This window comes from Terrapene carolina, unplaced genomic scaffold, assembly GCF_002925995.2.
Source record: "Terrapene carolina triunguis isolate 2854851 unplaced genomic scaffold, T_m_triunguis-2.0 Scaffold94, whole genome shotgun sequence".
NCBI lineage: Eukaryota > Metazoa > Chordata > Testudines > Emydidae > Terrapene > Terrapene triunguis.
Genome location: NW_020664445.1, coordinates 3,980,615 through 3,998,455, shown reverse-complemented (window position 1 = coordinate 3,998,455; position 17,841 = coordinate 3,980,615). Strand labels below are relative to the sequence as shown.

Here is a 17,841-nt window from a genome sequence, read left to right as displayed (position 1 = left end):
TGGGTTGTAGCCCACGAAAGCTTATGCTCTAATAAATTTGTTAGTCTCTAAGGTGCCACAAGTACTCATCTTTGTAAGAACACTACATGTTTGTGAGAATGCAGAGTACCAGATGAAGGGCCAAATCCTGAGATATGTTGAGCACCTGCAGCTTGCTTGGAAGTCGGGATTTGCCCCAAATCAGTAAGACATTTGAAAAATGATGTATGGGGGAAAATATAACATGATATGCCTATGTATATTAGGGCTGTCAACTGTTTTAGAAAAATTAATTGAGATTAAAAAAAAATTGCAATTAATCAGTTTTAATCACAGTGTTAAACAATATTAGAATACCATTTATTTAAATATTGTTTGGGTTTTCTATATTTTCAAATATAAGGTTAGGACTGGGGGCTCTGGGCACAGGCATGGGAAGCTGCGGGCTGGGGCTTCAGCCCCCCCTGCCACTGATACCTCATGCCCCGCCCACAGGTATCTGATTAACACATTAAAAAAATTAACATGTTAACTTTGCTTTCAGTTAATCGCAGGTGTTAACTGAGATTGACAGCCCTAATATTAATGTGTTATAGTATGTGATCATATAATGAGATTACAATGCATATGTGTATAGGACAGTTAAAATGAAGAGCTAAAGACTAAAGCCACTTAGGTACTCAAATTACGCAAGTGTGCAACCTTATCGTTTTCAAGTTTGGAAGGAATATCAAAACTTTTTTTAAATTAGGTAGCTAGTTTCTAATACTTTGGATAAACTAGCCATATTTTTGTCATGCAGTTGATGTGCATTCTTTACTTGTATTAGATAGATGGATATCAAGTACAAGCATCTTTGGTGGTGTCACAGTGAGAGTATCCACCTCTGGCCTTGATATTGGCAGTCTGTTGAGCCTCCCTAAGGAGCTGTGATTAGCAGAAGCTTGAGAACCTAAGGGAACGCTTTAGGAGAAGTGGAGACTGCAGTTTCGCCTTGGCCCAGTCAGCTTCAGAGTGACATGAAACTCCCTGCTATAATTAACAGTTGAAACTTGGGGAGCTCCTTCTTTGGTCTCAGTGAACTGAGTTTAGTGAGCTTTCACAATGTGGGTCTTCAAAGAACTGCAATTTTCTGAGTAACTCCCATTCCTCTTCATTTTTTCTCCTTCCAACACATACATTTTATTTCTAAAAATAGTGAATTCCCTTATCTCCTGCTCTATGAACTTGACAACCACAAGTAGTTCTACCTCCAAACAGAACTCCTAATCCATCTTCTAAATGAGGCTACTACTTTAATCTTATCTTTGAACAAAAAAGATAACTATAAATGACTATTTTGATATTGTTTTCGTGAGCAGATGTAGTACTGGTTAGACTGGAAATGAATTAAAGAAGTTTCCTTTGATCTTTTAGGCCTGAAAAAAGATTAACTCTTCCACCTCGGTTTCAGAAAGAACTTCAAGTGCATCTGTCCAGAAGCTCTTCAGTGGATTCAAATGGTATGTGGGTTTTCCACTTTGGGATAGGCATGTATTCATAACATGAACCATGTTTATAGCCTTTTATTTTGTACATAGAACAATACTTTTAACAGTGAAAGACTGATAAAGCCAATATACCCACCCAGTCTATTTTCTGAGGAAGCCTGCTTAATTGGTAATGTAATTATAAACTGATTAAACATAAAAACAGCTATTCTGAATCAAACCAATGGTCCGTCTAGCCCAGTTTCCTATCTCTGACAGTGGCCAGTGCCAGATGCTTCAGAGGGAATGAACAGAAGGGTGCAATTTTGAGTGATCCATCCCCCGTTGCCCATTCCCAGCTTGTGGCAATTGGATGTTTAGGGACACCCAGAACATGGGGCTGCATGCCTGACCATCTTGGCTACTAGCCATCTGTGGACTTATCCTCCATGAACTTGTTTGAACCCTGTTACAGTTTTGGCCTTCAGCGTTCCCATAGGAATGAGTTCCACAGGTTGACCATGCACTGTGTGAAATACTTCCTTTTGTTTGTTTTAAACTTCTTGTCTGTTAATTTCACTGGGTGCCCTCCTAGTTCTTGTGTTATGGGAAGAAGTAAATAACACTTTTTCTTTATACCATTCATGATTTTATAGACCTCTATCATGTCCCCCCTTCTTTTTTTTTTTTTTTTAAACTGAACAGTCCCAGTCTTTTTAATTTGTCCTCGTATGGAAGTTGTTCCATACTTCCAATCACTTTTGTTGCTCTTCTCTGCTCTTTTTCCAATTCTGATATAATTTTTGAGATGAGGTGACCAGAACTGTGCACAGTATGCAAGTTGTGGGTATATCAGGGATTTATTCTATCCCTTTCCTGATGGTTCCTGACATTTAGGGGTTTTTTTCTGCATGTTGAACAGATTTTTTTTTTTCAAGGAACTATCCCCAATGACTCCAAGAGCTCTCTTGAGTGGTAACAGCTAATTTAGACCCCATCATTTTGTATGTGTAGTTCTCTTTCTTTGACCAGTACTGAGGATGGTATGACTTTAAAACTTTAGCAAGACACTTTGCTTTGTAAGCTAAGTTTTTTTTGAGTACGATTATAATCAATGTTAGGACTTAGTTTTAGAACCACAGTTGAATGAGTATTGAGCAGTATGGATCCAGAGTTACTAAGTTATCCCTCCAGCAGGTGGCATGTACCTACCAATTGTATAACTGCTACATAACTGGCAGAAACTTCTCACCCATCTGTCTGTTTGCTCTAACTGAGGACTGCCACCCTGTGGTTGTAGGTTTTGTTATTAGGTGCATGGTTATAAAATTCCTTCAGAGGAAAAGGAAGAAATGAAAAAAGTGGGGGGAGTGGATGGGGTAACAGTAGCACTTGTGGGCTTGTATACAAATCTTACTCAATGCAAAGAGAAATGTGAAAATTCAGATAGTTATTCACATCTCTGTTTTGACAAGTACATTGTACCTTTAATGTTTACCTGTTGCCAAAGTCTCACTTTCATACCTAATACAAAAGACTTCCCTGTTACAGAACAGTACCCCAAATCTCCTCCTGGGGCACTGATTCAATGCTAATAGAAGAGTGAAGAGAGCCACCTACTGAATCACCAATTCCCATCTCCCTGTCCTGGAGATTTCCCTTCTTGACTTAGAATCATAGAATATTAGGGTTGGAAGGGACCTCAGGAGGTTATTTAGTCCAACCCCCTGCTCAAAGCAGGACCAATCTCCAGACAGGTTTTTACCCCAGTTCCCTAAATGGCCCCCTCAGAGATTGAACTCACAACCCTGGGTTTAGCCGGCCAATGCTCAAAGCACTGAGCTATCCCTCTCCGACTTGTCCCACCCCTGTTTAACAGTGCCTGAGATTATTGCTCAAGGTAGCATGGCTGAGGGTTTCCAAATCATCTCTACATCTTGCTTGTAATACACCTTTTTGCATCCGAAGAAGTGAGGTTTTTACCCACAAAAGCTTATGCCCAAATAAATCTGTTAGTCTTTAAGGTGCCACCAGACTCCTTGTTGTTTTTGTAGATACAGACTAACACGGCTACCCCCTGATACTTGACACCTTTTTGAAGAGACATGATGTACTTGGTATATGACCAATAAGTAAAGTGGTAGAAACAAAAAATTCTTCGAGTGATGATCCCTCTATATACGCATGCACACCATGCTCCTGAGTCTGAAAATTCTTCAAAGCAGTGTCCATTGACCCACAGATGCACAGTAGCTCTCCTCGTGGTCCTGACCGAGAATATAAGAGGCAGTGTGGGTCGACGACTCTCCAGTTCCTCCTTCCGGCCATATGGCCTGAGTTGGAATTGTCCTTTTCTTGGTTTTATAATTTATATTTCTTAGCTTAGTTAAAGTTTTTATAGTATAGAGGATTTCTTTTTCCACTGTTGGGAACCTCTCCCTGGCTCCAGGACTATGCCCAGAGTCTAGGATTCAAGAATTGCATCTCCTGCCTTCGCTCCATCAGTGATGACCATCAACATTGCCTGTACTGTCTGGGTGAGGTACATATCTCTGTGAAGTGCAGTATCTGCTGCTCCTTTCCACCCAGAACTCGGAGCCTGGGAGCTTCGCCTGTGAAAGCCTCTAATGGAGAAGGCTATGAGACCCCTCTCTGATATCGGCATTCTAGGACTGTCCATAAGAAACAGGGTTCCTCTCCAGGCCTGTCCTGGTCGGGTGCGAAGTCACGTACACAACTTAAAGAACTGTCTCCACTGAAGACCCCCAGTTGGAGGGCCAGTTCCATCGGTCACCTCAGTAATGAAGTGTAAGAACAGACATTCACTGGTTCCATCTAAGAGTGCTAGTTGGGACCTGTTGTCGGTACTGCCTCATTCATCTAAAGACCATCTGACAGCTGCAGATGCACTTGGTCCTTCAGACTTGACTGCTGGAACCTCTCTGACACCAGGGCATAAAGAAAGATAACATCTGGAAGTTGTATTCCTTCCTTATCTACCATCTTCACTTCTTTCCGGCCATGCCTTCTGAGGGGTGTCCTTAGTCTGGAGGAGTCTACATCAACATCCCATGAGCCGTTCCATTTCCAGCCATCTGGTATGAGTGCCCCGGTACCGATGACCCTTGCACTACCAATAGAACAGTTCTCAGACACGGATGAGTCAGGGAGATAACTTCTCGTTTCCCCATGGAGAAGTCGAGCCCCAACAGACCGTTGAGGGGTTACACTCTTCATTCCTTTGGGTATGACCTCTCCACCAGCACCACTGGTTCAGATTCCCTTGAATGGTCCATCCCTTTTCGTCCACTCCCTGCTTCTGGGGAACAGAGGCTAGGGACACTCAAAACATGGCCGTCTTGGCTAATAGCCATTGATGTATCTATCCTCCATTAACTTACCTAATTCTTTTTTAAACACAGTTATAGTTTTGGCCTTCACAACATTCCCTGTCACTTTTGGGGGCCATCTCACACTCTTTGCCCACAACTGGAACAAGATCACTATGACAATTGGGTTCTGGAGATTATCCATCAGGGATACTCCATAGAGTTTCTCTCCTTCCCACCTCTCAAACCTGCTCTGGCAAAAACCGAGTCCAGTGTCGACCCTATAAAGTTCATTTTTTGCTGCAGGATGGCTACCTTTAAATCTGCTATTGTGTGTCCAGGGAGATAGAAGTGTTCTCCTACAGGTTTTTGTATATTGCCATTCCTAATATCTGACTTGTGTCCATTTATCCTTTTACGTAGGGACTGTCCAGTTTGGCTGATGTACATAGCAGAGGGGCATTGCTGGCACACGATGGCATATATTACATTGGTGGATGTGCAGGTGAATGAACCAGTGATGATGTAGCTGTTCTGGTTAGGTCCTGTGATGGTGTCGCTGGTGTAGATATGTGGGCAGAGTTGGCATCAAGGTTTGTTGCATGGATTGGTTCCTGAGTTAGTTACTATGGTGTGTTGTGTGGTTGCTGGTGAGAATATGCTTAAGGTTGGTGGGTTGTCTGTGGGCAAGGACTAGCCTGCCTCCCAAGGCCTGTGAAAGCGAGGGATCATTGTCCAGGATGGGAGATCACTGATTATGCGTTGGAGAGGTTTTAGCTGAGGACTGTAGGTGATGGCCAGGAGTTCTTTTGGTTTCTTTCTTGGGCTTGTTTTGCCTGTAGGAGAACACTTCAATCTCCCTGGACACACAATAGCAGATCTAAAGGTAGCTATCCTGCAGCAAAAAAACTTCAGGACCAGACTTCAAAGAGAAACTGCTGAGCTTCAGTCCATTTGCAAATTTGACACCACAGTCTTTGTTTAATCCTGAGCTGATGAGTGGCTAGCCAACTACAAAAGCAGTTTCTCCTCCTTTGGTGTTCACACCTCAACTGCTAGAAGAGGGCCTCATCCTCCCTGATTGAATTAACCTCATCTCCAGACTGATTCTTGCCTGCATATTTATACCTGCCTCTGGAAATTTCCGCTACATGCATTTGACGAAGTGAGTATTCACCCATGAAAGCTTATGCTTCAGTACGTCTGTTAGTCTATAAGGTGCCACAGGACTCTTTGTCGCTTTTTACATTCTCACAAGGTGATTCTTCAACAGGAGGCAGAATCACTTTTTATATGTCTCACCTCATTACCACAGGAGGGAGTTCTCCCTGTATTTCTTAATTCCCCAAAAAAAGATGGAGCATGGAGACCCATCCTGGACTTTTGGCAACTCAACATCTTTATCTGAAAGCTGAAATTCCAGTTGATTACACTAGCATTGATAATCCCCTGCCTTCAGACAGGAATGTGGTTTGCGGCATTAGACGTGAAGGGTGCATATTTCCTGGTGGATTTTCACCCATCATAAAGGAAGTTCCTGGTTTTATGGTTGGCCAGGATCACTTCCAGTTTCAAGTACTTCCCTTTGGGCTCACTACAGCACCCAGAATATTTTATGTGGTAGCAGCCCAGGTGAGATGCCAGGGCTATATGGTATTTCTACACCTGGACAAGTGGCTCCTAGTAGGCCAATCTCATCAGGAGGTAAGGTCAGTGACAGGGTTTCTTATGACTTTTAGCAGCACTAGGTATTTGCATAAACATCAGTCTGTTTTGTTGCCCACAAGGACAATGAACTTTATAGGGGCGACACTGGACTCGGTTTTTGCCAGAGCATTCCTCCCATTGGACAGGTTTCATACAATGAGCAACCTAATGTCATGAATTACCCACAGAGCGTGACATACAGTGCACAGGTGTTATTCACTGTTAGGCTATGTGGCCACATGTACCTACATGATGCCATTTGCCAGACTCCATAAATCAGACAGTGCAAATGAAGGCCTGATCAGGACCTTCCCATCAGTGCTTAAATCTACACCTCAACGGGACCTTAACTTCATCCTGTTGACACTGACAAGTCCATCTTTCAAACTCACGGTGACATGTCATGACCTACCTGTCCATGCACGTGGCATTCTTAGTGATTATCGCTTCGGCCAGGCGGGTCAGTGAGCTCGGAGCCATCATGGCAGACTGTCCTTGTACAGTGTTTCACAAAGAAAAGGTTTCCCTTTGACTACACCCCAGATTTCTCCCCAAGATTTTGTTTGTTTCACATAAATGGTATTGTATTTTTCCCGAAACCCCATGCTTTCTATGAAGACAAGAGACTTCACTCCCTTGATGTGGCATGCTCTTGTGTTCTGCCTGCAAAAATCCCAACCCATTAGGAAATCACTGAGACTTTTTATAATCATAGCAGAGAGATTGCGTGGACAAGCCATATTCTCCTAGAGGATTTCTAAGAGGGTTTTGGGATGCATCTTAAGAGTGCTACTAAATAGCAAAAATTCCTCCCCCTCCAGGTGTCACAGCTCACGTCACGCAAGCATAAGCTGCCTCCACAGCATCCCTATCTGCAGGGTGACTACCTGGAGTTCTGTTAGCACATTCACTATGCGCTATGTTCTAGCTCATGCCTTGGCTGCAGATGCAGCCATGGGTTTGGCAATATTGCAAGCATCTTTGCTTGTGGCTTCCTTTCACCTGCCTTCAGTCTGAACACTGCTTGCCAATCACCTATGTATGGAATACACATAAGGACCATCACTTGAACAAGTGGAGGTTAGTTATTGTAACTGGAGGCTCTTTGAGATGTATGGTCCCAATCTATATTCCACCCATGGGTACGCATGTGTGCCATGCGCCCAAGCCTGGAAATTTTTCAAAGCAGTGTCCGTTGGCCCGCACATGTGCAGTAGCTCTCCTTGTGCACTGACCGAGGGCATATGAAGCAGTGCTGGTCGACGCCTCTGCAATTCCACCTCTTATCGCAAATCTAACAGGATTCAAGGAAGATGTGATGGAGGGCGGGTAGTGGAATACAGATAGGGACCATACATCTCAGAGAGCCTCCAGTTACAGTGACTAACCTCCACTTCTCAATCTTAATTGTTTAAGATGCATAATTTCTTGGAAAGACTTCGACATCCCATTCAGTGTGAAGCGAACAAGACTGTGTTCTTGTGTGTGTGTGTGTGTGTGTGTAATAGCAATGTTTCTAATCAATGTTACCTTAAGTGACACACTGTTTAGATTTGTATACTTGATAATACTCAAATATTAATAGTTGGCTTGTGTTCTTTCTACCCTTCTCAAGATAATTTTACCATCTAAGAACATAAAAATCATTATATTGGGTCAGACCAATGGGTCCCTCTACCCAGTATCCTGTTTTCTGGCAGCAGCCAATGCCAGGTGATTCAGAGGGAATGAACAGAACAAGCAATCATTGAATGGTCCATCCCCTTTCGTCCACTCCCTGCTTCTGGGGAACAGAGGCTAGGGCCACTCAGAACATGGCCATCTTAGCTAATAGCCATTGATGTATCTATTCTCCATTAACTTATCTAATTCTTTTTTTAACACAGTTATAGTTTTGGCCTTCACAACATCCCCTGGCAACAAGTTCCACAGGTTGTCTGTGCATTGTGTGAAGAAGTACTACTTTCAAGTGATGGTCCCTATGTGTCTTCCTACCCGTGGGTGCACATGCGCATGCACACCATGCGCCTGAGTCTGGAAGTGTTTCTTAGCAGTGTCCATTGACCTGCACGTGCATAGTACATCTCCTCATGCTCCCAACCAAGGGCATAAGAGGTAGTGTGGGTCATCGCCCCTCCAGTTCCCTTTTACTGCTGCATGGCCTGAGTTGGAACCCCCTTTTTCCTTTGCATTCTTAGTCTGCTGAGAGTTATTCTTTTTTGTACATAGTTGTAGGTAGATTTACAGGTAAGTCTGTGCAGTGTACTTAATGTAGTAGTTCTTTTTTCCCGTTCAGGGACAGACACCCTGCCTCCTCCCTCAGGGACTATGCCCAGGATTCTGGGCTTCAAAAACTGTCTCCTGCCCATGCTCCTTCTTTCTGGAGCACCTGGCATTGGCCACTGTCAGAAGACAGGATACTGGGCTAGATGGGACCTTTGGTCTGACCCAGTGTGGCCTTTCTTGTATTCTGTGAGTGAGCACCAGCAGTGCCTCTGCTGTATGGGTACAGCACATATCGTGGCACTCTGCTCCATCTGTAAGTCCTTCCTGCCCAGGACCAGGGAAGCCCGCGAGCTCTGCCTCCACAAATACCTTATGGTAGAGGCTATGTGGCCCCGGGCACAGCTGGGCCAGGATCTGAGACACCCCCCAACCTGCCGCATACAGCAGCCACCACCAGCAGAGAGCACCGCACCGTGCATGGCTCGGAACCGACAGTACCCAAGGCCAAGGACAAGTCCTGGCATGAGAGCAGAAAACATTCTCTTAGGCACAAGAGCAGGTCTCCACAGAGGACTGCTCACAAGTGTAGTGTTTCCTCCATGAGCCAAGCCAGGTCGGGTGAGACATTGCACGTGTATCTGGCTAAACCAGCACCCAAGGTCCCACAGATGGAGGGTAAGGCCAAACGCGCACAGTATCTGCCGGTACTGACGGTTATCTCAGCATCCAAGCCTCTGGAACACTCACTGGTGCATGCAACACCACCCACTCTGCTGGTACCCCATATCTGCCAGACTGGCTGGGCATACAGATACCGACAGGCCCTTGAGTGTTTCCCTTGGTGCTCCACAGACCTGATAGTGGTGGAATTAATCCTCCCTTACTTACAGTTGTCTCTTCTCTCGGCCTCTCTGCTTACCCATGACATCCCTACAGGGGAAGATAAACCCCTGCTGCTGCTGCCAGAGAAGCCTGTCTCGCTGCCACCACACCACAGTCCTCCCATACCAACAGTTCCACCATTGCTAGACCAGTCCTCCATCTCCTAAGAATTCTCTGATGTGGAACCATCTTTGTCTTCGGTTCCACACCGGAGTCCGGATGTGCAACCCAGACCGCCCTACGCTTTGGCATATGAGCCAACAGAGGAGACCTGTTACCACTTCCTGTGGGGCCCGCTGCCACTGATGGACCCCACCGTCTGGCCATACTGTGGACCCTGGGATCCCTACCATAGATACCACACACCATCTCCGGTTCCTCTGTACACCTGCTGGCTCCATCGGTGTATGAAGAAGAGGAGGACATTGAACCAGTATTGCCGGCTCCCCTGGTCCTGACCAGCACATCCTTGTCACAGGATGAGGTGGTCATTCCTCTCCCAGCTCTCTCTGCCGGATGATCACCGTCAATATCCGGATTTGCTACAGAGGGTGGCTGCGGTCCTGGAAATCCTGTTGGAGGAAGTTCAGGACTCACATCTGCTGTTGGACATCCTCCAACCCCAAAGGCCATCCAGGGTGGCCCTCCCTATCAATGAGGCTATCCTGGTACTGGCGCATGTGGTGCGGCATACACCGGCCTCATGTGAACTCACACCTAAGCCAGTGGAGAGACGCTACTTCTTACTAGTTAAGTGGGCAGCTTTCCTGTTCATCCACCCCTTAGCTCCCTGGGTGTCCAAGCATCTGCAGAATGGGCGAGACAGCATCCACAAAAATCCACCCCTCCAGACAAGACTGCTAAGAGGCTAAACCTGCTGGGTAGGAAGGTCTGTTCCTCTGTAGAACTTCAATTCCGCATTGCTAATTATCAGTCTCTGCTAGCCAAGTATGACTTTAATAACTACAATATGCTAGCAGAGTTCAAGAACAAGCTGCCGCTCGAACACCAGGAGCAATTCCAGGCGCTGGTAGATTAAGGGAGACTGGTCACCAAGGTGGCCCTCCAGGCAGCAGTGGATGTGGCCAACATCCTCTGTCTCTAGCCATCAGAGTAGTTATGCAAAGGGACTCGTGGCTACAATCTTCCGGCTTCCCTAGGGAGGTCCAAAATACGAAAGAGGATCTCCCTTTTGACTAGCATAAACTCTTCAGCGACAAGACTGGCGAATTCCTACACTCTCAAGGATTCCAGATCAACACTTTGGTCCCTGGGCGCATATATTCTGACCCCTAGACACAGACAGCAGATACAATCTGCCCACAGCTGCACACACCCTATCCTGCCTACTATCTGCGCCAAGAGCCACCATGCTGACAACTATGGTCTGCCACAACCACCTCTTCAACCCTCTCCCAACTGCCGGCCAAAGGCCGATTTTGATGCACAGGCTGAGACCCGCAAGCCTCCCTCGATACCACCCACAGCACCCCAGGTCATCTTTGGGGGCTGTCATTCCCTATTTGCCCACAATGGGGGTAAGATCACCACAGACAGTTGGGTACTGGAGGTCATCCACCACGAATACTCCATAGCGTTCCTTTCCTTCCCACTTCATCACTTCCCCACCTTACCCTCCGCCCTGGCACCCCTTCCATCATTTGCTACTCCAGCAAGAAGCGGGTGCTCTGCTCCTCTAGGGGGAGGGGGCAATAGAGCCCATCCTGCCTCAGTACAGAGAGAGAGGGTTCTACTCACCATACTTCCTCATTCCGAAAAAGGGTGGAGGATATCGCCCCATTCTAGATCATCAGTTACTGAATATGTTTATCAGGAAGTCCAAATTCTGCATGGTGACGTTGGCATTGATTGTCCTCCCTGCACCAGGGAGCCTGGTTCGCAGCTCTCGACATGAAAGACACTTAATCCCATGTGGGTATCCACCCATCTCACCGCAAGTTCCTCCATTTCCAGGTAGGGCACCACCATTACCAATTTCGGGTCCTCCTGTTTGGCATAGCGACAGTGTCAAGAGTATTCACAAAAGTCTTTGCGGTGGTAACGGTCCAGATGCTATGCCTTGGCTACTAAGTATTCCCCTACCTCAATAATTGGCTCCTGGTGGTGCTATCTAGATTGGAGGCACTCTCCGTGATCCACTGTCTCAGGTCTTCTAGCATCTCTGGGTAGCTGCCTCAATGAGGGCAAGTCGGGGTTGACACCCACACAGACAATACATTTCATTGGGGTGCAGCTGGGCTCTTATTGTGGTCCAGGCCTTCAACTCACCTGACTGCTTTGCAGCACAGACAGCCCTCATTGCGCGCCTATGTTGCAGACCTCACACCATGGTCTGCCACTGTCTCTCCCTCCTTGGGCATATGGCAGCCTTCACTTACATGATGCTGCATGCATGGCTCCACATGTGCGGTCTACAACCTTGGCTCTTCTTCATTTACAAACCCAACAGAGACCATATTGACTCCAGGGTCACCATCCCAGAGACCATGCTGTCCTCCCTCACGTGGTGGTCCGCTCCCTCCAAGATCATGATCAGCACCCCCTTCACTCCATCCACACCACAAGCTGCCATCATGAGAGACACCTCCCTCGCCGGATGGGGAGCCCACTTAAGCCACTCAAGGGGCATCGATGCTGTTTGACAAAACATTCTAGAACTTGAGGCAGTCCTTCTCACATGCAAGGCCTTCCTCCTGCTCATACGCTCCCTACACATTCAGCGCCTCTCCGACAACATCACGTCAGTGTTCTACATCAACAAGTAGGACAGTTCCAGGTCTTCATCTCTCTGCTCCGAGTTGGTCTGGCTATGGAACTGGTGCATCTGCAATGACGTGACATTTCAGGCTGCATACCTACCGGGTGCCCAGAATTCCCTGGCTGACACGCTTAGCAGAACTCTCAACCTCTACCTCAACCACGAGTGGGAGCTACGCGATGCCGTAAAGTGGGGAACCCCCTGATGGACCTCTGTCACTCTGGGAGTCAAAAGCTCCCCCTCTATTACTCCAAAGGACCTCTAGAAGAGAGCTCTCAAGGCAACACTCTCCTCCTTCCCTGGATGGGTGACCTCTGCTATGCTTTTCCCCCTCCCACCCCCTTCCCCTCCTACTGCAAGTGCTACGCAAGATTCACCAGGACAGAGCCACTGTCCTCATAGTATCTTTCTGGCTCCGGCAATTCTGGTTCACATACCTCCTTAGACTCTCCGTCCAGACAGCACTCTGCACACTCCTAAATCTCCTCACACAAGATCGGGGGAGACTCGGTCATCCCAATCCAGACTCTCTTCACCTTACAGCCTGGTATTTGGATGGGCATCAAGCATAGACAGTGCATGCTCTGTCCCAGTTTGGCAAATCCTCACCCAAAGTAGGAGGGACTCCACTAGGACCTGCTACCAAGCTAAATGGAGATGATTCGTAGAGTGGGCCCACTGCCACCACCATTCACTGAGCATGATGGCCATTCCCATTGTTCTCGACTGCGTCCTCAAGACCTTGGGTCTGGCTCTGTTCTCTTCATGTGGATTTAGCAGCACTTAGCACCTTTCTAGCCCCATGGACCACACATCTATATTTACATACCCTACCACTGTCCGCTTCCTAAAAGGTTTACTCAAACCCTTTCCACTGGTGCACACCCCCATGGGACCTAAATCTCATTCTCTCTGCCCTCACAAGACCTCCCTTTGAACCGACAACAGGCTCCCTCTCCCACCTCTCAATGAAAGTGGCATTCTTGGTATCCATTACCTTGGCCAGGTAGGTCAGTGAGCTTGCAGCCATGATGGCAGATCTCGCTCTTTCCTCCTCTTCCCCCCCCCCCCCCATATTCCACAAGAACTAGGTGTCTTACGGCTGCACCCCAAATTCCTTCTTAAAGTGGTGTCTGAGTTCCACCTCAGTCAATTGATTCACTTGGCAGTATTCTACCCAAAGATGCACACCTCCCCCACTAATAGAGTCCTGCACTCCCTCAATGTTTGATGCTCACTAGCCTTCTATGTCCACAGTACTTGCCCATTTTGAAAATCGACTAATCTTTTTGTGGCCATTGCTGAAAGGGCAAAGGGATAAGCCCCCTCGCCCCAGTGAATCTCCAAATGGGTCTCAGGGTGCATCCTTGAATGCTACAAATGCTCCAATCTACCTCCTCCCCGCAGGGTAACAGTGCAAGCTGCCGCCTCAGTCTCACTTGCAGATCTGTCCTGGCAGGATATCTGTCAAGCAGCGATGTGGCATTCTGGCCACACGTTCATAGCACACTACACCATAACATGCAGCAATGACAGATGCTGCTTGGTTCCATGGGCATCCCGCAGCTACTGCTGCACTGATCACTTCCCACAAGTCACCCACATGTGGAATACAGATAGGGACCACACATCTCTAAGAACCTCCAGTTACAGGTAAGTAACCTCCTCTTCCTTTTGTTTGTTTTAAACCTGCTGCCTATTGATTTAATTGGGTGACCCCAGTTCTTGTGTTATGTGAAGGAGTAAATAACACTTTTTCTCCATACGATTCATGATTTTATGGACCTCTATCCTATCTTTTACTCATCTCTTTTCCAAGCTGAAAAGTCCCATTCTTTTTATTCCCTCCACATAGGGAAGCTATTCCATACCCCTAATCATTTTTGTTGACCTTGTCTGTACTTTCTCTAATTTTAATGTCTTTTTTTTTTTTTTTTTAATTGGGCGACCAGAACTTCACGCAGTACTCAAGATATGGTTGTACCATGGGCTTATATAGAGGCATTATGATATTTCCTATCTTATCTATCCCTGTTTCTAATGCTTCCTAATATTCTGTTAGCTTTTTGACTGCCACTGCACATTGAGTGGATGTTTTCAGAGAACTATCCACAATGACTCCAAGATCATTCCTGAGTGGTAACAGCTACTTTAGAACCCATCATTTTGTATGTATAGTTGGGATTATGTTTTCCAATATGCATTACTTTGCATTTGTCAACACTGAATTTCATCTGCTATTTTGTTGCCCAGTCACCCAGTTTTGTGAGATCCCTTTGTAAATTCTTCACAGTCTGCTTTGGACTCAACTATCTTGAGTAGTTTTGTATTGTCTGCAATTTTGCCACCTCGCTGCTTATCCCTTTTCCCAGATCATTTATGAATATGTTGAACAGCACTGGTCCCAATACAGATAGTTTGGGGGGACACCACTATTTACCTCTCTCCATTCTGAAAACTGACCATTTATTCCTACCCTTTGTGTTCTGGCTTTTAACTAGTTACTGATCCATGAGAGGACCTTCTCTCTTATACCAAGACTGCTTACTTTGCTTAAGAGCCTTTGGTGAGGGACCTTGTCAAAGGCTTTCTGAAAATCTATGTGCACTATATGTACTGGATCACCCTTGTCCACATTTGTTGACCCTCTCAAAGAATTCTAATAGATTGGTGAGGCATGATTTCCCTTTACTAAAGCCATGTTGACTCTTCCCCCAACAAATCTTGTTTATCTGTGTCTGATCATTTTGTTCTTTATTGTAGTTTCAACCGGTTTGCCCGGTGCTGAAGTTAGGCTTATTGGCCTGTAATTGCCGGGATCACCTCGAGAGCCTTTTAAAAAAATTTAGCATCACATTAACTATCCTCCAGTCACCTGGTACAGAAGATAATTTAAATGATAGGTTACATACCACAGTTGTTAGTTCTGCGATTTCATATTTAAGTTCTTCAGAACTCTTGGGTGAGTACCATCTGGTCCTGGTGACTTATTACAGTTTAGTTTATCAATTTGTTCCAAAACCACCTCTGACACCTCAGTCTGGGACAGCTCCTCAGATTTGTCACCTAAAAAGAGTGGCTCAGGTGTGGGAATCTCCCTCACATCCCTTGCTGTGAAGATTGATGCAAAGAATTCATTTTGGTTCTCTGCAGTGGCCTTGTCTTCCTTGAGTGCTCCTTTAACACCTCAGTCATCCTGTGGCCCCACCGATTGTTAGCAGACTCCCTGATTCTGATGTATTTAAAAAATTTTTTTGCTGTTGCTCTTCAAATTCCTTCTTGGCCTGCCTACTTATACTTGACTTGACAGAGTTTATGCCCCTTCCTATTTTCCTCGGTAGGATTTAACTTCCAATTTTTAAAGGATGCCTTTCTGCCTCTAAGTGCTTCTTTTACTTTGTTGTTTTAGCCACTGTGGCACTTTGGTCCTCTTACTATGTTTTTTAATTTGGGGTATACATTTAATTTGAGCCTCTGTTATGGTGTTTTTAAAAAGTTTCCATGCAGCTTGCAGGCATTTCACTTTTGGAACTATACCTTTTAATTTCTGTTTAACTAGCTTCCTCATTTTTATGTAGTTCCCCTTTCTGAAGTTAAATGCTACTGTTCTTTAAAAGGAAATTGTAGAACAACACTGCCACTTGAAAATTGTAGTTTTTCCATCTTTACAGATAATTTGAATGAGCCAGTTTCAGAAGCACACAGCATCCCCACTGGCTCTTCTAATTCTAACATAAATGAAGTTCAGAATCGTGTTAAAGAAGTTTTGAATAAGTACAGCAATGGTATCTGGTTATCGAAGATGCCACAGTTTTACAGAGAGATATATGAAGAGGAACTTAATACAGCCTTACTCCAACAGTTTGAATACTGGCCTCATGTTTGCACGGTAAGTTTTTGGTGGTCTTCCCACAGAAGCTAATAATATTTTTAATAGAAATATTCAATCTTTTTTATAGCATCTGTGTGACAAACCTCTTTTCTAATAGTTCTTACATTTAGCTTTTTCTTTTGACATAAAGGCAGTGATACAGATTTTTTTCAAAGAAATGTTTTCTTGTACTCAAACTTTTCTGGCTATTGATCACTAGGAGATTTGTGAATGAATATTTAGCTCTGTTTGAAAAAGTGCAACTTTTGAGAGAGCATTTTCCTCTGCTTTGTCTGAAGTGACAAGTCCCACTGGGCATAAACATGACAACTAATCCTCCTGATTATCATGATAATAATAGAACATTATAGTTCTGATAAATGTACATCTTATTTCATGAACCAATTTAAAAACAGTCAACTTGCATCAGGGCAGTGAAGCAGTGTGAAGAGATGAATATTGTGGGTGGGGGAGAATTAGCAAACAATAATACTTGAAATGGTCAAAGTCGTTTAACTAGAGTAATGAGTAACCAAAAGGGATAACAGACTTTTTAATATGAACATAGCTTGTCTGGTGGCTCCCTTTACACTCTCCAATTATGATCTGTCTCACTGGTTGAACAGCAAGAGTTTTAGTTTTACCCTTGATTTTAAATGTTTTTCTTGGGCTTGTTCCTTCCTTCCCTTGAGGTATTTAGGCCTCCTACCTTCTCTTCTATCTGACACGAGAACAGAATATATGATAGAAAAAGAAAGAGAATATAAATTAAGGGGGAAATATTCTTCTTTTCCTTATATCGGGAGGATCTGGGATATATCGGCTGGCAAAATTCAAGTAAGTGTGTGTGCGCGCACACACACACACATATATAATTACTTGCAACCTTCTGGGAAGATGCTAATGCAGCCTGTGGATATTGGGTCTAGGTTCTGGGCAGTCTCTGTGCTCTTGCACAGGATGTAAGGCTCGTCAGGACAGTGTCAAAGTTAGACTCAGGACTAGTAGTTTGTTAGGCCACTCTGTTTTATTAGCACAGCGCTCTGCTAATACATTCAGATAATGTGAGCCCCCATGCAAGATTCAAACAGTCTTATTTATACAGACAAAAGGGTGCAAACTAAACAAAGGTACAGAGAGAGCAAAATTGTAAAATTTGCATGGGGCACAATATGCATATCCTGCTTCCTTATTAACTCTTATCGATCTAAGGCTAATGCTTCACCAATTGCCCTTAAGTGGGGCGATTCATTAAGCAGTTAATGTCTTCTTTCCTGCCCCCTGGCTTGCAGCATTTCTCATTTCTACTTAAAGGTACATACAGCATTCTTTAATTCATTCTATTTCTTTAATATAATTCATTTTACTTTCACAATCCCTCTGTAGTACGGTTGCGCCGGGGCTCTACCCTCCGAGGTGGAGGGGTGCCACACCGGCTCACTAAAGTGCAGGCAGTTCAATCTCAGGTCCCTTCACGCAGGGGCTGAGCGGCCCACAGTTCAGAAGCTCAGGCCCTTAGGCCGGGGCTGAGCGCTAATTGACAGTCTAAGCAGGCCCAGGCCCTGGGTCAGGGCGGGGCACAAGCAGTCACAGCTCAAG

At 45.3% G+C, this 17,841-nt stretch overlaps 1 protein-coding gene across 1 annotated transcript in view; it reads left to right on the top strand.

Annotated features, from left to right (window-relative positions):
* TDRD7 (tudor domain containing 7) overlaps window positions 1-17,841 on the top strand; it is a 128,753-nt gene that overhangs the window by 35,151 nt on the left and 75,761 nt on the right. The window contains exons 5-6 of the mRNA XM_024203146.2: window positions 1,396-1,481; window positions 16,043-16,260. Coding sequence (XP_024058914.1) covers window positions 1,396-1,481; window positions 16,043-16,260 — 304 coding nt within the window. The remainder of the gene's footprint in view (window positions 1-1,395; window positions 1,482-16,042; window positions 16,261-17,841) is intronic.